Raw genomic sequence first — 19,957 nt, 5'->3', positions numbered from 1 at the left:
ACGCAACGGATCACGACGTCTATGACAACCTTCTCCTTGCCGTCTACTAGCCTAGGATTGCCCTGCATCCCAAGGCCCAATTCTCCTTCCGTTTTCGACCTAATCAATAACGACTGCATCCAGGACACCGCGTCCTACGACCAAATTTCCTTTGCACGCGTTCTCGTCGTCCGACTTGATCAACAAAAACCACTACTGCTAAACAAACCACCAACCGCAAAAGGATCTCCGGGGACTGCCGGCAACCAATCATGAAGATTACATGCTGGCTTATTCACTTGGTCTCTGTTGTATTACCGGGAGCAACCTGTCTCGCTTGCTCGCATGGAGGGTGGTTTAATCAAACTCCGCCGAGCCTTTTCCACTTTTTGGTACCTTTTCTTTATTTCCAAACGGCGTGTTGCGGCGAACTGGGGGCGATGGCATAGCATGGCAAATGTATCACAAATCAATCCGCAACGGAGCGGTGGGAGTTTTTGTTTGACACTCCTCTGCTCTCTGTTGGCACACCACAAAAAACACTCGAAACCAGTCTTTTATGTAAAACCAGTCTTTTTTCTCTCTCTAAAAACCTCTTCTTTTTTTTTCTACTACGTTAGTATCAGACCGCCGAGCTCAACCCTCTACGAGATTGGGTTGGGTCGGTCGGCATAGTGTAGATGTAATGCTTAGTTGCTTCTGCCCTTATGATTCCTGCGTGTACCGTGTCGCGCGAGCGAAGGTTGATCGGTTCGCGGTGGCTGACTGCTGACTACTTGTTGGGATACGCGTCTTCCCGGGAACGACTGGGATCATCCCGTGAGTGACATGTCGAACGAAGTTCGGGAAAGCCAAGCGTTTGGTGTCTGTGTGGAACGATGAACCCCGTCCTTCCTCGGCGCCATCGGGACGCATGAAGTTAGCCCGACGTAAGGTACGTGAGCATTCACGGAAGGACGGACGTATCTCTCGTCGGCGTGCGGCGCAAGACAAGACGTGCGACGGTATCAACGACGTGGTACCACGAGGCCATGCACATCTTTTCTGATCTAAGTGGATGTCTTTCTTTAATTCTCGGCTTGGGGAATACCAATTGTATGTGTGTGTTATGTACAGGAACGGTAAAAGTATACTAACAGCAAAAGTCCGTGTCGACCTTGGATTTCGGTTTACCTTTCCCAATGTGTATACCGATTGAGTAAGTGATGATGATTTGGTATCCTAAAAATGTGCAACTCCCCCAATCCCTCCTCGTTCCCAATCCCTGGCCGATTCCCGATGCAAAAAGAGGGGGAAAAATACAAATCACAAAATAAACGCCGTACCGCCCCATTAGTTCCGTCCGCCGAGACCGTGATACTCGGGGTTCTTGTTCTCGTCCTCGTATGTATCGTTGGTGGTGGTGGTCGCGTCGTCATCTTCCATCCACGCGGAGTAATCATCGTCTTCGTCGCCTACGGTGGCCGGCATCGTCTGGATGGGGCTGGCACGTCTTTCAGGTAGTGGCGGAGGGGTGCGGCTGGCTCCTTCGCTGGTAGTTGAGGAGCTACTGCTCTCGCGGGATGGGCCTATCGAGGGGGGCTCTTCGTAGTCGTCTGTGTCCTCGGCCCACGGTTGTACGTATGCTGGCTGGGGAATGTTCTCGTCCATTGGGGTCGTCGGTTCCGAGTCGAGAGGGGCTTCGACGACTAGCATGTTCTCGCCGGCATCATTGTCATCTTTGTCGATGTGCCGGCGTGAGGGCAAGGGCGGCGGAGGGACTGGCCTGCGCTCCGACCGATCCGACTTGCTTTCCACCAGCGGCGGCGGGATAGGCTTGCGTTCTGGCTTGCTATCTGCAAGAGCTGCGGAATGCGGACGCTCTGGCAAACTTGGAGGAGGGATGGGCTTCCGCTTGGGCACGGGTATCGTCGTCACTTTCGAGCCCTTCACAGGAGGAGGGAGCGGTGTGCCGGGCGGCGGCAGCGGTTGTCCACGTCCCATAGGCCGGTTCAAGTCCACTGGCGGATTCTGCTCGGCCGAGTTCCCGTTCCTTGTATCTTTGTGCTTTTGGAGAGCGTTCCATCCCCATTGTCTCGCCGTGACGGCCGCGTTTGCGACGGCGGCGAGGGTGGTGCGTTTGGTCTCGCCATTTGTCGACGCGCCCGAGCCCGAGATGGTGCTTCCCGTGTTTTCACGCCTGAATAATCCCTTTGAGATGGAGCCCGTGGCGCTCTTGATCGACGGCGCCCGTGAGGAGGGGTTTGGTGAACCCGGATCTGTCGTCTCATTCGCCCGCATCGACTCGGCAGACGACGTCGTACTTCGCCGTATCTTGCCCACGGGTGTCCGGTCGGCCTCGTTTTCGTTGTCCGTCGCCTCACGGGACGAAGCAGAAGACTGGCTCGGTGCCTTTGCGACGGATGCCGGCCTTGCAGGTGTCTCGGCAGGTGTTACCGCGGGGGAATTGGCCTGAGATTTTGCGGACAACGCCGCCATCAGATTTGACGCATGATCAGGCGGAGATGATGACGGCTTGAACATGTCTGCATGAGCAGCGTCGGTCCCAACAACAGGATTTGCAGGGCTTGACACCGACGGCGATCTAAACGGCCTAGGTTTCGATGCTGGCGACGGCGGCGACCCCACGGCGTCGACGCTGGTAGAAGATCCGTTCAAGGGGCTGTTGAGTCCTTTGCCCTGGATCTTCCTGCCGAACAAGCCAGTTGGCGGTGTATTCTCGACGATGGGCATGCTGTGACTCTTCTCGAATGGTCTCATGTCGCTTGGTCTCAGATCGCTCTGCAAGTCTCCTGTGTCGTCCAAGCGGTCGACTCCCTCAACGTCTCCCTCTTGTGCGACGTGAGCCTCTAGAGTAGGCGAGCCAATAACGGCATCGTCATCCTCCCAGATTCCACCACGCCACTTCTTGTGCTCCGTGTTGAAGAAGGGCATATCGTCCCAGAACGGCTGCACCAACGTCTCGGCAATGACCTCCTTGATCCTGTTCTCGATTTGTCGCAAAATAATAGTGTATGTAATCTGCCTAGCGCTGACGATAGGCTCAATGGTCATTTCCATCTTCGGCTGACTCTGGAAAGAGAGCCAGATTCGGTTGCTCGGCGGCGGTTTGATCTTGAAAAGCATGTGTCCCTCCAACTTTTTCAAGACGACTGCGAGAACGAGGTCGACCTCGCGAACCTTGAAGCGCGATCCAAGGTCGATGCGGGCCGTTGCTGCAACCTCAATCCGGAAGTTCCCCGTGTATCGCACATCGGCCTCCATCACGCACTCTCCCTCTACATTCAGGTCCTTATGGCGGGGATTCGTGATGATGGGAGCTGATTCACCAGTGTCAATCCCGCGGATCGCAATGTTGGTGAGAAAGGACGGCCGCTTGACTCGGGCGATCTTCTTAGTGAGCTTCTCTCGGATCAAGTGTTCCAGGTCTGCTGTTTTGTGAAGACCAAGGAATATTCGGCCGATCATGGCATTCAGCCATCGCGTGGACAGGTGCTCCTCTGACGAGTGCAGCTTCTGCACAAGCGATATGATGTTCTTAACCTCAAACTGCTTCGGTTTAGGCGCTTTCCGCTCGGCTCCGAAGGTCTGCTCCTGATTGCGAAGCAGAGCAAAGTAAAAGTCCTCCTTGGCTGAGCAGTTCTCCGAGAAAAGATAGAACGGCTTGGAGAGCTGACTGTCGGGGCCAACCTCCGGGCCATCCGGCCTCCTGGAAAGACACAGCGCATTTCTTTTGATATACAGCTCGCCCTCTGGTGTCACGTCTCCTCCCGAGTATATACTGACATCGTGGTGCGCAAGCGAAATAACGTGTCGCACCTCGATCTGCTCGTCATCGTCAAAGAGCATCAGGTGCCCATGTCTGCGGGTTGTCAGTTGAGAACACCAGGCGCACAGCAGAGTTCACACACCTCAAGACGACATAGAAGACGTTGCCAGCATTCTTGGGACGCTGGCTCAGGCCATTTTTATTGTCCAGAGGTCCTGGCGTCGGCTTCCGCTCGAAAATGCTTCGATACATAGTCTGGTAGACACTCTGGCTCGGCGCGGCGACAGTGGCAGACCCGGTGGGTGTGGCTCGCTCGATAGGCTTCGCGTTGATCCCCATGGGCGTGTACTCGCGACACACGGCAAAGTACCCCGCCGCTACGTCGTTATCCTGAGTCGCAGGTCGCTTCGCGGAGTCGTCCTTATCGACAGCCTTCGCAGCCTCGAGGGCCTTGACATCGTCTCCCGGCTGCACAATAGAGTCTTGACCGCCGTCATCCTCGAGACTCGTGTCTGCATCCTGTCGGTAGGGAAGGGTGAAGTATGCGTGCGCAAGGACGGCGACGATGACCAGAGGGATGAAGGTCAAGCCTCCCAGGAGATAGGTGAACAAGAAGCTGGTCCAGCCCCCCATGGCTGCGGCTGCTTCTTCTTTCGCCCTCTCCTAGGATTTCCGCTTTTGCGCAGGCTGCACTATCTGCAGTATTGCCAACTAGCAGGCGAGGAGGAGGAAGTGGAGGGTTTTGGACGGGAGCATCGGCGCTTGGATTATCGGTCGTATCGCTCGGGAATCGCGGGGAGGAGAGCTCTTGTTTCAGGCCGAAAACAAATGAGTACGGCAATGTCAAGTTCGAAGAGCAACTTTTGGGAAAGTGGACAGCAAATCCCACGCGGCTTTCTTCTGGGTCTTGGCCACACGAATGAGTTTCTGGATCGAAGATGGGCCAGGTAAGACAGGTACTTACCTTCGCACGTTCAGCAGGTCACTTTAGAGCTCCCCAGTGTCCAATGGGTTGCTTTGACACCGTCATGTGATGGAGTGCTGCCTTTGTGACAGCTGGCCGCAGCGGGCCGACAGTCTTTGGCTTTGCCTTCCAGCGGTTTGAACGAGGACCTCGTGTGGAGTCGCAGGGCGGCTAGTGGGAAGCGGTGGCGTCGAGAGCCTGAAAGAAGGTGCCGAATGACCCGCCCGCCGACCGCCAACACCGCTTCCTGGCTCACTCTGACGGGAGAGCAGTGCCGGTAGCAACCCGGACATCCCTGTATACCCCGCGAGGATCGCTGAAAATGGGGCTCCCTGGCCACAGTGAGGTCACCGATAGCATCAAGAGCATCATGCTGAGAATACCCGTTCTTGCTTCATTCCCATCCTCACAAATGAAATCGATAAGTCAGTACAATGTAGATAACGTATCAATCAGTGCATCCGGAAGTCTGTCTGGCACCAAAACAGACGGGCTTGTATCCGCTTAATCTCCAATTATGTTACTCAATCTCCGTCTTTGTTACAGCGGTCCAACCAAAACAACGGTCTGTTCAATCGTGACATCATAGCTCATTGTCCATCAAAGGCCGTTGGAGCATCCAATCCATTTTTCATAATGCCTCCTGCCAGAAACGCCGAAACGAAACAAAACGTACCACACCATCCAGGTATCATAATGAAAGCAAACTACCTCACCAGTCCAATGCTGCCTTTCCTGCCTCCAGCACCAAGTCTCGAATAACTGGGTCTAGAGCGCTTTTCTCCGTCTTTAGTCGCGCGCTTTGTTTGACGCGCGAGTAGAATACAGGACAGTCTTTACTGTCACAAGGAACGTCGTCTGCCGCAGGGAGTCCCGAGCAGCTTCGGCAGATCTTGACGACGTCCATATACTTCCTCTCCTCATGGTTCAGCCGTGTTTGAAGATTGAACAGGGACGACGGCGCGTCTTGCTGGCATTTCGAGCACAGCACTCCCTCGACTTGCATTTTGACGTTGCATGAGATGCACGATGCAGACTTCAGATATGACTCTAGCGTCTTTTTGGCCAGTCCACCACCGAGTGTCTGATCAACCCGGCGAATCCGCTGTACTTTGGGCATCTCGTCGTACCACTGCCGTACGTTCGCGCCTACCAGATTGAAAATCCTCTCCAGGGGTGGAATCAAGTTCTTGGAAATGTAGTACTCAGCATCCAGCTGGGAATGGGAGTCTTTGAGAAGGTCTTCCGGCGCCACACACCGGTCGATAAGTCGTGCCCCCGGCGCACCGGTGATGACAACATAGGGCACTCGTTCTCCGTATTGCGGTTCTGCGCGAGCATCCTCGAGCATTCTCTTGGTGCTGATCAAGGCCCCTGGTGGCGGAGGTCCTTTCTCGCTGTAGGTGCCTAGCTTGACTTCTCTGGCGTAGCAGAAATCCTGAACCGAGACGGACCCCCGCATAATCTTCTCGCATTGCTTTTGGAAGTAGGACTTTACCTCACTGAGGTTGGCTGTCTCGAAAAGGATCTTGAGCGCCTTCTCCTCGATCTTCTGTTCTGCGGGCGTTCCATCTCGTCGAACAGTCTCAATACCCTTTGCATCGAAGTCCGGCTTGGCCTGGTCTTTGCTCTCGTACTTGTAACCGACGTAGCGCTTCTTAGCAAGCAGCACGCAAGGATGGTACACCTTTTCAAACTTGAGCTTGATAGGTCTTGGGTTCATATCCGTGATGGCCTTGGCGATCTCGTTGCCGATGTCGAATGCTTGGTCCTTGGTTCTACCTTTCAGGTAGACGAAGAGACTGTCTGTGTCGCCGTAGACGACTTCAGCTCCCCATCGCTCTTGTGAATGAATGTACGCGATGGCTCTTTCCAACGTCTCTCTGCCAGTTTGGACAATGCTGTCGGCGATTTCGGAGCAAGGCATACGGCCAGAGAACGATGCTGATGTGTATCCGTAGGTAACGTTGGCGAGGAGCTTAAGTGCAAGCTGTCGATTGTTAAGCAACTGCTGCAGCGTCTTGTCGTCTTTGTCCTGCTTCATCCCGCTCTTGACCATGACTCGGGTCTCCAGAATCTCGCCTAGCATCTTTGCCAGCAGAGACTTCCGGATCTCAGGCCTTACATACATCATGCCGTTGGGTGCAATATTGATATGATCTTTCAGAAGCTCGAGCAGCCGCTTGTGCCTCCGGTATTCTGTGAAGCCCATTTTGTTAATTCCCCTCCAGTTGACAATACGTCCGAGAAAGGTGGAGTAGCATAGGTTGTAGGCGATCATGACGCTGGGGTATAGACTCTGGAAATCGAGTACCAGTAATGGGCTATTGTAGAAGGCGCTCTGAGGCTCCATGACGAGTGGGAGGCACTCAAGGGCATTTTGACCCCCAACCTGCTTTCTGCTCGGGGAGATGAGCATAAAGTTCTCAGGCTTAGCGATCCTGAACATGATGGATTCGACCTTGAACTGGGAACCGCGAGAGGAGACGGAGAAGAAGTCAACTCCCAAAAGTCTAGCTTGTTCGCTGGTTCTGGGGATCAACTCATTTGCCTCCAGAATCTGGATGTCAATCCTTGTCCGGGCAAGATAGTAGCGCAGTAGCTTGTCAAGATCCCTTTGCCGATCACTTCGATACCATTCGGTTAAGGTTCTCCAGGAATAATGAGGTATGCGGCGATGGAGGACATGCCACACAACATTCTCCATTGTGTACTGAAGCAGATTGAGTTCTCCTCGCATCGCTCGCCAAATGTTGATCATGTGTCTGCCAGTGACACGAATGGACGAGGTTGTGTTGAAGCCCCATCGATCGTTCTCTTTTCCAATCCGACCGTGCGAGTTGCTCTTCGTACGAGAAAACTCGTCACAGAGGTCGTAGTCGTACTTCAAGCGAGCTCTCTCAATGAGATAGCCCCAGGAACTGCCATGGACTTCGTATCCCGTCAGAATATCAGGGTCATGCATCCGGACAATCTCCACCATGCGCACCATGAGGTCTAGTTCGGATGATTCTTCTAGAACTTCTGCAGATATGTATCGCCTCATCCGAGAAGCAAGCTCACCATCCGGCGAGAGGACAACAACTCCAGCAATGATCCCGCCAGTTGCATCTTGGCTTGCGCTGATGGTCCCGTCTGCTTTGATGGACCAAAAAATGCATTGGACTTCATCTTCCTCGGGGTTCGGAACGAATTTTCCCCTCGTGTTGACGTGAACTTCCAAAGCCAAGGTGCTCATGTATTGTGCCTCATGTTTCACGCTTGTCGACTTCTTCTTCGGCGAATACTTGAAGCCATGCTTGTTCTTCGGCGTTGGTCCGTCGATTTGAGACAGATGGCGTCTTGAAGCTTGTGGACTTCCGACAATTCTCCCGTTGACGCTGGATGAGTCCTTCCGGGGAGGACGTTTCTTGTTCCACCATTTCTCGACTTCGGCAAACGATGGTGGCGGTTGGGCTATTTCCCAGCTTCGATAAGAGCAAATCATCCCTTGTGCTTCGTGAACCAGATCGACCTTGGCCTTGTCAAAGGGATGATCTGACTTGGTGCCCATACTTGCCGCAGATGTTCCCGTTGGATCAAAGTCTGCAAGGTAGGGCAGAGTGTTGCTCTCGAGTCGAAACTCTCGACCTGCATATTCCCTTGGACGAGCAGGCACGTCCTTTTCCTCGCTGTAATAAGCATCCTGGTAGATAGCGTCGGAAATTTGCATGTCTTTCAGCGTTGACGTAATGCCTTTTGCTGCAGGAGGGAGAGATTCGAACAAGAGATGCCGTCTGCTACTGAAAGCTTCAAGGGCTTTTTGTGCTCGATGGATCTGGCTATCCGTTCCACTCAAGTCTGTTATCGGAGTTGCGATGCGAACTTTTTTGAAGATGCGGTTGGCGTCCGTCTCGGGGCCAACGACATCTGGGGCAAGGTTGAAGGACACGTGCTTTTGAGATTCCCTCTCCCCCTGCTGGGCGGCTCGAGACTGGTTCTTCTGGCTCAAACGCAGTTTAGTGGTTGGATCTTCCTGACTTTTAACCACCGGAAACGATAGTTGCTGATTGGCCATTTGTTTCGCGGCCAGGCCCTGTTGCGACGAACGCAGGTTCTGTTGGGAGCAGGAAGGTAGCATGATAACTTGCTGGCTTCCGGGTGCAGCATCTCCTTGCATGGCTCCTCTGGTCGGTGCCTTGGGGTCGATACTTGAGAGCTCTGGGGCAACAAACTTGTGGCGCTTGATTGAAGGTGCTGCAGGATGAGGCGAAACTGGCCGCTTGACTGAGTTCGTTCGACGCGCAGTCTTATCAGTGCCCCCTTTTATCTTGGACACAAGACCTTCCTCTTCAGCCGAGTTGAGTAGCTCAGGCCAGACTGGCATTCCTGGCAACCTTCCGGTCTTGAGCCTGCTGGCCCAAACACCCTCGTATGGTGGAAGCGACGGGTCTCTTGGGCTATTCATGGTCCTTCTGAGAGACAAGCTAGTGTCTCCGTCGCTGGCCTTCTGCTGCATCCTTTTCGTCTGATGTGCAAGGTGCTTCCCGTCTGTTTCAGTTGTTTGGTCGACTTGGTCGCCCTTATTGGTACTAGTATGGCCCATCTGCATGATAGCTTCCTCGTCGGAATCAGCAGGGAATGGGTCGAAGTCGTCAACTCCGAGGTCAAGGACAGCTTGCTCGTCGACTTCGATACTGCTAGCAGGGTTTTGGTTGGTAGGTAAGTGATTGGAAGGTAGCCCAAGAGCTGGTAGGAGATTGGCAGGATACAAATCCTCCACGGACTGCAGAGCCGTCCTGATCGTGGATTCTTGGGGCGCGTGATCGACAAAAGATTCAAAGCTTGGCTCAGAGGGGTCGTCTGGATTCCTTTCAGCGTCGATGAGCTTGGCGACCTCTTCCTTGTATTCCTCTTCGTGAATCCAACCTTGCGGTTGAGAATCTCGAGGATTCGCCGACATTGAAACCAAGACTTCTGCAGGGAATGGACTACTTCCTGGGTCTGCGTCAGGCATCTTCATCTTTCGTCGGCGAGTCTCATCTTTCCACAGCCCTGCCATGCTGTAAACCAGCTTCATGTCCGCTGGAAGTGGCTTCAGTCGCTCGACGAAGTCATGGTGAAGCCTGCGCTCTTGCACCAGCCGGCGATTGGTGATATTCTGGACGCAAATATCAACCTCGACTGAGCAATGGCTAACTCTTGGGAGACTGAGATCGTCGAGTACGCGGCCCCGTGGAATTGAGTTGTCGTGCCACAAATGTCGGGAGTTTCCTTCTTCGTTGTAAGATGGCACCGGTCCTCTGAAGTAGACGTCAGCCGCGTCAAGGTAGCCACATCCGTATAAATTGTAGTCAGTCATGAACTGCAACAAGTATTGAAGGTGGGCCTCGTATGGCTGGAATTTCTTTTTCAAGATGACACCCTGTTGCAGCAAGTCGGCAAGTCGTGTCATGACGACTGGGTTGAACATGTAAATCTTCAGAAAGAACCTGTAGCCAACGTAAAAGCCATAGAATGGCACACCCTTGACGAGGGTGATCCGGGCAACGAATTTTGCATTCTCTCCGTATTGATCACGTCGGTAACTGACAGCCAAAGCATGATCAATCGAGAGATGAAGTCGGTATATGTAAGCACCAACTACTTACAGTCAGTTTGGTTTCAGCAAATCGGCACTTATACTGACCGTCTTCGGGCTCCAGGCTGCCTTCGTATTCCACGTAAAGATACGGAAAAGCTCCGTGAATGTGAGCGCATACTTTTTGACCGGTTTCCGTTGAGCCAAAAACTCTGATCACTGGAACCTTCGGGCCTTTCTTCGCTTGTGCAGAACCGATATCATTGCGAAGCTGGGGATCATAATGCGTCGGAGTCGCTTGGTAGTGGTCGATGCAATTCAACCTTACCCTGAACAAGTCCATAGTGGCGATAAATGAGACTCATGGAGGATGAAAGCGAGAGGAGACACGGTGAATCATGATAAACAGCGACAGTAGTCTTTCCGGTTCATGCTGACGGCGTTTGGCCACTTTGGGAGGCGTGTGCGGCGACGCGACCTAGTCGTGTTGTCGAGCAGGCAGCGCGTCGAAGGTGCGACTCGGGTGCGGGATCACGTGAGAGTCGCTGTGAAGCAAGCCATATTACGTGCGTCAGCCACACTTTCTGCCATATTTTACTGAGAATGGAGAGCCCGAGAACCCGGACCGCCAGGCGCAGTTCAGGCCCGTAATTCTTCTAAAGACATCGCTCTCCGTCGCAACACCTGCAACTTGCAACGGTTTCCTTTCTCCTGGCTTTACGTCGGTCTTACTCTTTCTCTCTCCTCAAAACTTCAAAATTTCGTCATCACCAACATAATGCCACCACCGCCGCCACCTCGGAAGCCAGACCCTAAGGCGTCCGGCGCTGCATCGAAGGAGGAGAACATTTACATCCCCTCCTTCATCAGTAAGCGACCGTTTTACGCAGGCGAGGAAGGCGATGACCAGACCGACTATCTCGAGCATCAACGTCTCCAAAAGAAGAACGAAAAATCGCAATGGTACGATCGCGGGAGGAAAGCTGGCCCGGCCGCGACTAAGTACCGCAAGGGCGCGTGCGAGAACTGCGGCGCGATGACACACAAGGCGAAAGACTGCTTGAGCCGACCGAGGGCAAAGGGCGCAAAGTGGACCGGCAAAGATATCCAAGCGGACGAGGTTATCCAGGACGTTAAGCTGGGCTGGGATGCCAAGCGGGATCGCTGGAACGGATACGACCCCAAGGAATACCGCAACGTGGTAGAGGAGTACAACGAGATGGAGGCGTTGCGGAAGAAGGCCCTCAAGAATGGTGAAAACGAGGATGAGCAGGACGAAGGCGACAAGTACGCCGAAGAAAACGATATGAGCAAGCACCAGAGTACAGCCACGCGCCAGCTCAGAATACGAGAAGACACCGCCAAGTATCTTGTCAATCTGGATTTGGACTCAGCCAAATACGATCCAAAGACCCGATCTTTGGTGGATGGTGGCGCAACAGCGGACAAGGCAGCAGACCTTTTCGCAGAGGACGGATTCATGCGAGCTTCAGGGGACGCAGGAGAGTTTGAGCAGGCCCAACGATACGCCTGGGAAGCGCAGGAGAAGAGCGGCAACACAACACAGCATCTTCAGGCAAATCCCACCGCAGGAGAGTTCTACCGCAAGAAGGAGAAGGAAGAAGCCGAGAAGAAGCGCGCCGAGAAAGAGAGGAAGCTCAAGGAGATGTACGGCGATACATCGCAGTACACCATGCCCGAGGACATGAAGAATCTCATGACGGAGTCGGAACAGTACGTGGAGTACGATGAGAGCGGCCTCATCAAGGGCGCCCCCAAAATCATCGCCAAGTCCAAGTACCCCGAGGATGTCTACATTCACAACCACACGTCTATCTGGGGCAGTTGGTGGCACAACTTCCAATGGGGCTACGCCTGCTGTCACTCGAAGGTCAAGAACAGCTACTGCACAGGCGAGGAGGGCAAGTTGGCCTGGGAAGCATCAGAGAAACAACGCACTGGTGTAGGTCTGCCCGAATTGGAGGAGGCTCCTGAGCCCGCCAGAGAGGAAGACAAACAGGACATCATACCCGACAAAGCTGCGAAGAAGCGCACAGTGGAGGAAATGATGGGAGGGGTCTCAGAAGCAGAGATGGAAGAGTACAGGAGAAAGCGTACGGCGGCGAACGATCCGATGGCAAAGTTCCTGGGAAAGGATGAATTGGTCTAGACTAAGGTAGTGAGGCATTGCATAGGACAAACATGATACCCATTTCCCTTCATCATTTCGCATGCAAGGGTGATCTCTCGTGTCCTGAACAAAAACAAACTTTTCTGTAACATTCATTCGTGGTATCCGTATTTGATGCAATCATTCCATTTTGCCTCTGGCGAACGCCGTGACTATGAACACCCCAATTCCCGTGGTTGGTATTGTTTTCCAGCCAGTCCCAGAGATATTTTTGTGACCAATCCTCAGCTTAAATGGCGTTGCATTTACTCCTCATCCTCCTCCTCCTCACCACCGTCGGCCTTCTCGGCGGCGGCGGCCTTCTTTCTGCGGACACGGCCGGGGCGGCCACCACCGAAGGGCGAGGTAAGGGCGAAGTCAATGTGCTTCTGAGAGTCGAGACGGACGATGAAGGAGGGAACGTTGACGATCTGCTTGCCGACGCGGATGTGGCGCTGGCGGATGAGAACACGGGCGTGGTGGATGGACTTGGCGAGGCCGAGCTTGTAGACGCAGGTCTGGAGGCGGCGCTCAAGGAAATCCTCGACCTTCAGGGCCAGGACGTAATCGAGCTTCATGCGGGACTCGTCGAGGACACCGACACGCACGAGACGGCGAATCAGGGCGTTACCCTCGAAGAGACGCTTGGGGTCCTTCTCATCAAGAGTCAAGAGCTGACTGGAACGGGTGTTAGCCGAAAGGTTTGCCCCTCAACACATGTGCGCACATGGGTGCACGCGACCAAGAGCAACATACCGGGCAGCACGACGGATCTTGGAGAGGGTAAGCTGGACACGCCAGACCTCACGCTTGTTGCGGAGACCGTACTCGCCCACGAGCTTCAGCTCGGAGTCCCTGTGATGTCGAAGTCAGTTTTCGGATTCACGACGTAAACCGAGCAAGCTCGCGTTCAGTGGCCGGAGAATACTGACAATCGGGCGGCCTCGAAGGGGCGACGGGGGACCTTGGAGGTCTTGGAGTAGGTGAGACTGTTGCAACCATTGTCAGCAAGTCGAATTGCGATGCGCGACTCTCATCCATAGACTTACGGAGCCATCTTGCCGACCCGTCGATTTTCCTCGTTGTCGTTGTCGTTCGATACACGAAGGGGAGAAAAAAAAAGCGTTAAGGTAGTTCTCAAAATTCAGCCGGAAGTTGGTGGACGCTGTGGGACAGGGCTTAAGGTGGGCCCTTACCGGATCAGGAAAGAGGCACTCTGGCGAGAGTCACGTGATGGTCTAGCTGCCCTAAGCGACCGTCTCCCGGATGGCCGAGCAATTCCCACAGGACACAGGCTACCGAAATTTGCTTGGGAATTTTTTTTCGCGATCTCCTCAGGACCTCGACGACAATCAACCATCACCACCGACCTTAACGACACAACACCGGCAAAATGGGTCACCCAGCGGGTCTTCGCGCGGGAACGCGCGTAAGTTTCACGATGCCGTCGACTTTTCTGAGATTTTGGGCGAATTGCTGACGGTCGTTTGCAGTATGCGTTCAGCAGAAACTTCCGTGAGAAGGGTATGATCAAGCTCTCCACGTACCTCCGCGAGTACCGTGTCGGCGACATTGTCGACATTAAGGCCAACGGTGCCGTCCAGAAGGGGTAAGATACGAACCCACCCGAGAAACCACGAAACCGATCGCAATCGAGAAGACTTGGAGCTTTCGGGAAATGTGGTGGTCTTTGTGCGCATTTGAAGACTGACAGGTTGGGATCAAAGTATGCCTCACAAGGTCTACCACGGCAAGACCGGTGTCATCTACAACGTCACCAAGTCCGCCGTCGGTGTCATCATCTACAAGAAGGTCAAGCACCGCTACATCGAGAAGCGCATCAACCTCCGCATCGAGCACATCTCTCCCTCCCGCTCGAGAGACGACTTCCTTCGCCGTGTCAAGGAGAACGCCGCCCTGAAGAAGAAGGCCCAGGCCGAGGGCAAGCCCGTCCAGCTCAAGCGCCTCCCCGCCCTCCCCCGTGAGGCCCGCACCGTCGACTTCAAGGAGAACAAGCCCGAGACCGTCACCCCTCTTCCTTACGAGACCACGATTTAAGGTGTCTTTGTGTGGGGGTTTGGCAGTTCTTCTTTTGCATGGGGTGTTTACGTGAGGAACGGAAAGAATTCTAGCATGGAAAGGCATCACGTTTTCGGCAACGTTCATAGGGAATGGAAAAAAGAAACCAATGACAATTCAATGTCTGCCTGTACGCCGAAATGCTACCAGTGAGACCCGTCGGCCCTACGCGACCTTGCCGCAACGTCTCGGGGTCGCCCCTCCGGGTTGGAAGCATGGCACAGGTCCGGTGTCTAGGTGTTGTGTTATTCGGGAACCCACTGTCATTCCAGTGCGCGCCTGTTGGTTGGCAGACAGAATAGATGGCTCTGCTTCTCGCCGGGCTTCATGATACCCTTGATCAATGGAAGAACATGACCTTGCGACTTTTCATTTGGGATCCGTATCGTCGCCACGAACATTGGGGAGATATGCGAAATTTAATATTCACTATTCTGACATCGTCTCAGTGATTCGTTATCATCCTCTACGTCTGCCCTGCCAGCGGTTTTTTGGTTGAAGAGCGACGGCCACAAGCCTGATCAAGATGACAGGGGTGGGTGAAGGACACTGGCAACTTTGAGTCAATTCAGACAGGTCGATATTCTGCGATGTTTCGAAATGATCAATCCTTTCTTACTCAATCTTGGTCAATGTGAAGTACCATGGTGGTTATAGTCAAGTCAATTCGCGGCAACTCGCATGAAACTTGACGTCGATGCGAGGGACATCTCCTGGCATTTGCATATACGAATAAAGTCTGTCTCATCCAGTCATCCATAGTTATTAGCTCAGTCCTGACACATGCAATGCACTTTTGCGACCGCGCTTGTCAACGCTTTACACCGCTGGGAAGCGCTAATCTTCTGATTTCCTTCTCTTTCTGGTTTCAAGTTAAGATTGATTGCATCGGCTTGTAGTTGATTGAGTTGCCTCTCGAGAGTCTTCTGGGAGTTTAAGTCAGCATCCGTACCGCAATCAGCAGCCGGGTAGCATTGCAGGGACGGGACTTCTTGGGGTCAACGTTGCCCGCCTTACCCCACCATTATCGTCATCAGATCAGGCATGTGCACAGAGCTTAGGTACCTGACCCCGTATGTGGCAGTGGTGACTGCTCAGTGACAGCCCGTGACACTGGCGCCTCCACCGGATTATCATTGCTCCATGCTTTATGCCCAACCTAAACTGGAACCGAGCCGAAGCGCAACCACCGTACGGCGTCGCCTTGGCGCTTCTATCGCCGGAGCTTGTGCATGTTGCAGAACCCAGCCACACTCGAGCTCCTTCACTTTATTCTAGAGCTTTGTCAACGCTGACGACTCTTCCCGCCTCTCCCACTTGGCACGGGAGTCGCTGAAGTTTTCCTTTTTTTTTGCGACTGCTTCATTTTCCTCCAGACCCTGTCGTCCGTTATATTGCGACCGTCAGGCGGCATTACAAGGGCACGTGGAGCTATTGTCTCCTTTAACTGATTGGGAGACGTCATATTCTCGAATCGCCCGGATCAAACGAACACCTTCGCCAACCATCTCCCACGAATAGCGCCCTTACGCGCATAGAATTTGGACAAGATGGCCGCCGTGCCCGATACCAGACACACAAAGTCCGTTTATCCTTCTCCCCTCCAGCCCAATGCCTCGCTGTGTTTCGTCGTAACGGTGCACTGACACTTAGTAAGGACCGACCAGGAGTTGGCAATCAACATCAAGAAGGCGACGAACCCCGACGAGACTGCGCCGAAGCGAAAACATGTCCGCAGCTGCATTGTGTACACATGGGACCACCGCTCCTCCCAGGCTTTCTGGGCCGGGATGAAGGTGTAAGTGATGAATGGTAGCCGACGTGGGGGTAAATCGCTGACGGTACTGTTTCCGTAGCCAGCCCATTCTTGCCGATGAAGTTCAGACATTCAAGGCTTTGATTACGGTGCACAAAGTCCTCCAGGAAGGGCACCCGAACACTTTGAGGGAGGCCATGGCCCAGAGAGGCTGGATCGACAGCTTGAACCGCGGAATGGGCGGAGAAGGAGTGCGCGGATACGGCCCCCTGATTCGCGAATACGTCTTTTACCTCCTGGCAAAGCTGTCTTTCCACCAGCAGCACCCGGAGTTTAACGGCACGTTTGAGTACGAGGAATATCTCAGTTTGAAGGCCATCAACGACCCCAATGAGGGCTACGAAACAATTACCGATTTGATGACGCTCCAGGATAAGATTGAGCAGTTCCAGAAGTTGATTTTCTCGCACTTCCGTCATGTTGGAAACAATGAGTGCCGCATCTCCTCCCTGGTGCCCTTGGTGCAGGAGAGCTACGGTATCTACAAGTTCATTACCAGCATGCTGCGCGCGATGCACTCCAGTGGGTTCCCTGGCCTCATTTGCGTTTTCCTAAGCATCGTTCCTGACTTTTGCAGCAACCGGTGATGCCGATGTGCTCCAACCTTTGCGTGAGAGATACGACGCTCAACATTACCGCCTCGTCAAGTTCTACTACGAGTGTTCGAACCTGCGATACTTGACTAGCTTGATTACGATTCCCAAGCTACCGCAAGACCCGCCCAACTTACTGGCCGAGGACGAAGATGCGCCACAACTGCCCGCTCGTCCGAAGCAAGAGATTGAGCGGAGACCGACTCCACCCCCCGAGCCGAAGTCCCAGGAGCCTGACGACATATCTGAGTTCTGGAAGAACGAGCTGGAACGTCAAAACCGTGAATATGAAGAGCAACAGAGAGTCCTCGAGGAGCAGGCGCGACAGCAGCAAGCGATGCAAATGGCAGCACAAGAGCAGGCGCAGAGAGACTTCGAGGAGCAGCAACGTAGGTTGGCTGAACAGCAGCGTCGCGAGCAGGAGGCTTTGATGCAGCAGCAAATGCAATATCAAACCCAGGGCCGTCTTGCCGAGCTGGAGCAAGAGAATTTCAATGCTAGAGCTCAGTACGAGCGAGATCAGCTTATGCTGCAGCAGTACGACCAGAGGGTAAAGGCTCTTGAGAGCGAGCTCTCCCAGATCCAGGGCCACTTCGGACAGCAAGTTGCGAGCAAGGATGACCAGATCCGAGCTCTGCAGGAGCAGGTCAACACATGGCGTACAAAGTACGAAGCTCTCGCCAAGCTCTACTCTCAGCTTCGCCACGAGCACTTGGATCTGCTCCAGAAGTTCAAGTCCGTCCAGCTGAAGGCCGCCTCAGCACAAGAAGCGATTGAGCGCCGGGAGAAGCTCGAGCGCGAGATCAAGACAAAGAACCTTGAGCTTGCCGACATGATTAGAGAAAGAGATCGCGCGCTGCACGACAAGGACCGTCTCTCCGGGGCGAACAAGGACGAGGTCGAGAAGCTAAAGCGAGAGTTGCGCATGGCCATGGACCGCGCAGACAATATCGAGAGAAGCAAGGGTAACGAGCTCTCGACTATGTTGTCTAAGTACAACCGTGAGATGGCCGACCTCGAGGAGGCGCTGCGCCTCAAGTCCCGCGCTTTGGAAGATGCGCAGGCCAAGCTCAGAGATGGCAGCAGCGATCTTGAGCAACTTCTCCGTGACAAGGAGGAGGAGCTCGAGGTTTACAAGGCGGGCATGGACCAGACGCTCATTGAGCTCAACGAGCTGAAACTTAACCAAGGTGACACCGACCAAGTCATTGATGGACAGATTGATGCATTGATCATGGCCAACTTGGACAAGATCAACGACATCATTGACTCGGTGTTGCAGTCCGGTGTGCAGAGGGTGGATGATGCACTTTACGAATTGGACTCCACGATGCAAGCTGGTAACCAGAATGCATCGCCGTCTTACGTGCTGTCGCAAATCGAGAAGGCCTCCTCCAGTGCAATGGAATTTGCCACTGCTTTCAACAACTTCATCGCCGATGGTCCCAACGCCACGCATGCAGAGTTGATCAAGACGATCAATGTGTTCGCAGGAGCTATCGCCGATGTCTGCACTAACGCCAAAGGTATTACCCGTCTGGCGACGGACGAGAAGAAGGGCGATTCCCTGATGAACGGTACTCGCCAATCTGCGATGTCGACCGTCAAGTTCTTCCGCGGCCTTCAAAGCTTCCGTCTGGAGGGCATGGACCCCATGCAGAAGACCGACGTTGTCATCAACAGCAACAATGAGGTTCAGATGAACCTCCAGAAGCTCAACAAGCTCGTCGAGACCTTCGCGCCCAACACCGGCAAGCTGGCGGGCAAGGGCGACCTCGGCGACATCGTCGATCAGGAACTGAGCAAGGCCGCCGACGCTATCGCGGCCGCCGCTGCACGATTGGCCAAGCTCAAGAACAAACCTCGTGACGGCTACTCCACCTACGAACTTAAGGTGCACGACACGATTCTCGACGCCGCCATGGCCATTACCAACGCCATCGCGCAGCTGATCAAGGCTGCCACCGCGACGCAGCAGGAGATCGTTCAGGCCGGTCGTGGCTCATCCTCGCGAACCGCCTTCTACAAGAAGAACAACAGGTGGACAGAGGGTCTCATCTCCGCAGCCAAAGCCGTTGCGACGTCTACCAACACCCTCATCGAGACTGCCGACGGTGTCCTCTCGAACCGCAACAGTCCCGAGCAGCTGATCGTGGCGTCCAACGACGTGGCGGCATCCACCGCCCAGCTCGTCGCCGCGAGCAGAGTTAAGGCTGGCTTCATGTCCAAGAGCCAGGAGAACCTCGAGCAGGCCTCCAAGGCCGTCGGCGCCGCCTGCAGGGCGCTTGTGCGCCAGGTGCAGAGTATCATCAAGGATCGCAACGAGGAGGAAGAGGCCGTCGACTACTCCAAGCTCGGGGCGCACGAGTTCAAGGTGCGAGAGATGGAGCAACAGGTACGTTCATTACCCGGCATCGTCAGTCCATTGCTGGCAGAGGGTGTCTGGTCGGCAGTCCCAACAACTCATGAAGGAGATTATGCTGACGCGTTATGTTCTTTAGGTCGAGATTTTGCAGCTCGAGAATGCCTTGTCGGCCGCAAGGCACAGGCTAGGAGAGATGCGTAAGATTTCTTACCAGGAAGAGTAAATGCTAATAGTGGTGGAAACGAGCTGTCATCGGTCGACAGACTTGACCTCCGCCGCCGGGAGGCGGGAGGCCTTCATGCTATCGGCAAGTTCGCCGACCCTTCCAAAAAGGAGTTGGTTTTCGTTATTTGTTGCCTTACTCTTTTCAAATCACCATGGGGGATCAGTTGGTGTGTAACTAGTGGCATTCGTTGGGGCAGTCGTTATTTACCTCTCTAACTTCAACAATCTCTGCGCGAGCATTTACGTAGTCAGGACGGAAAGGAAACGTTCACTTCTTGTTTCGAGGGCTTCGCTCAAATAGCGCCGACTTCTTGTAGATCTCGTCCGCCCGTAGACCCGGTCTTCTTTCTCGTCTTGTTGCCTCCCTGATAGTCGATGCGATGAACGATGACGCAAACAGAAACCCTCGGCACTTACTCCCGCTCTTCCTTCCTCTT

The 19,957-nt window shown here is 54.0% G+C and overlaps 6 protein-coding genes across 6 annotated transcripts; 3 read left to right on the top strand and 3 right to left on the bottom strand.

Moving 5' to 3' along the window:
* Window positions 1-1,311: 1,311 nt before the first annotated feature.
* CkaCkLH20_10289 (putative ph domain-containing protein) lies at window positions 1,312-4,381 on the bottom strand (the record flags this gene model as incomplete). The annotated part of the gene is made up of 2 exons (XM_038893003.1): window positions 1,312-3,841; window positions 3,891-4,381. The coding sequence occupies 2 exons, from the start codon at window positions 4,379-4,381 to the stop codon at window positions 1,312-1,314; spliced, it is 3,021 nt and encodes a 1,006-aa protein (XP_038741658.1).
* A 1,043-nt stretch (window positions 4,382-5,424) lies between these two features.
* CkaCkLH20_10288 (DNA polymerase family B) lies at window positions 5,425-10,615 on the bottom strand (the record flags this gene model as incomplete). Its single annotated transcript, XM_038893002.1, has 2 exons — window positions 5,425-10,334; window positions 10,381-10,615. The coding sequence occupies 2 exons, from the start codon at window positions 10,613-10,615 to the stop codon at window positions 5,425-5,427; spliced, it is 5,145 nt and encodes a 1,714-aa protein (XP_038741657.1).
* Window positions 10,616-11,050: 435 nt separating this feature from the next.
* CkaCkLH20_10287 (pre-mRNA-splicing factor) lies at window positions 11,051-12,442 on the top strand (the record flags this gene model as incomplete). The annotated part of the gene is made up of 1 exon (XM_038893001.1): window positions 11,051-12,442. One exon carries the CDS (start codon window positions 11,051-11,053, stop codon window positions 12,440-12,442), a length of 1,392 nt encoding a protein of 463 aa, XP_038741656.1.
* Window positions 12,443-12,708: 266 nt separating this feature from the next.
* On the bottom strand, window positions 12,709-13,583 carry CkaCkLH20_10286 (40s ribosomal protein; the record flags this gene model as incomplete). Its single annotated transcript, XM_038893000.1, has 4 exons — window positions 12,709-13,120; window positions 13,199-13,297; window positions 13,375-13,431; window positions 13,492-13,583. 4 exons carry the CDS (start codon window positions 13,581-13,583, stop codon window positions 12,709-12,711), a joined length of 660 nt encoding a protein of 219 aa, XP_038741655.1.
* Window positions 13,584-13,835: 252 nt separating this feature from the next.
* Window positions 13,836-14,500, top strand: CkaCkLH20_10285 (60s ribosomal protein; the record flags this gene model as incomplete). Its single annotated transcript, XM_038892999.1, has 3 exons — window positions 13,836-13,871; window positions 13,936-14,051; window positions 14,170-14,500. 3 exons carry the CDS (start codon window positions 13,836-13,838, stop codon window positions 14,498-14,500), a joined length of 483 nt encoding a protein of 160 aa, XP_038741654.1.
* A 1,571-nt stretch (window positions 14,501-16,071) lies between these two features.
* CkaCkLH20_10284 (cytoskeleton assembly control protein) lies at window positions 16,072-19,518 on the top strand (the record flags this gene model as incomplete). Its single annotated transcript, XM_038892998.1, has 5 exons — window positions 16,072-16,103; window positions 16,179-16,319; window positions 16,378-16,859; window positions 16,915-19,325; window positions 19,432-19,518. 5 exons carry the CDS (start codon window positions 16,072-16,074, stop codon window positions 19,516-19,518), a joined length of 3,153 nt encoding a protein of 1,050 aa, XP_038741653.1.
* Between the last annotated feature and the right edge of the window lie 439 nt (window positions 19,519-19,957).

Source organism: Colletotrichum karsti (genome assembly GCF_011947395.1).
Source record: "Colletotrichum karsti strain CkLH20 chromosome Unknown Scaffold39, whole genome shotgun sequence".
NCBI lineage: Eukaryota > Fungi > Ascomycota > Sordariomycetes > Glomerellales > Glomerellaceae > Colletotrichum > Colletotrichum karsti.
Note: the sequence above shows the minus strand (reverse complement) of the source record. Positions and strands in the feature narration are given on the sequence as shown.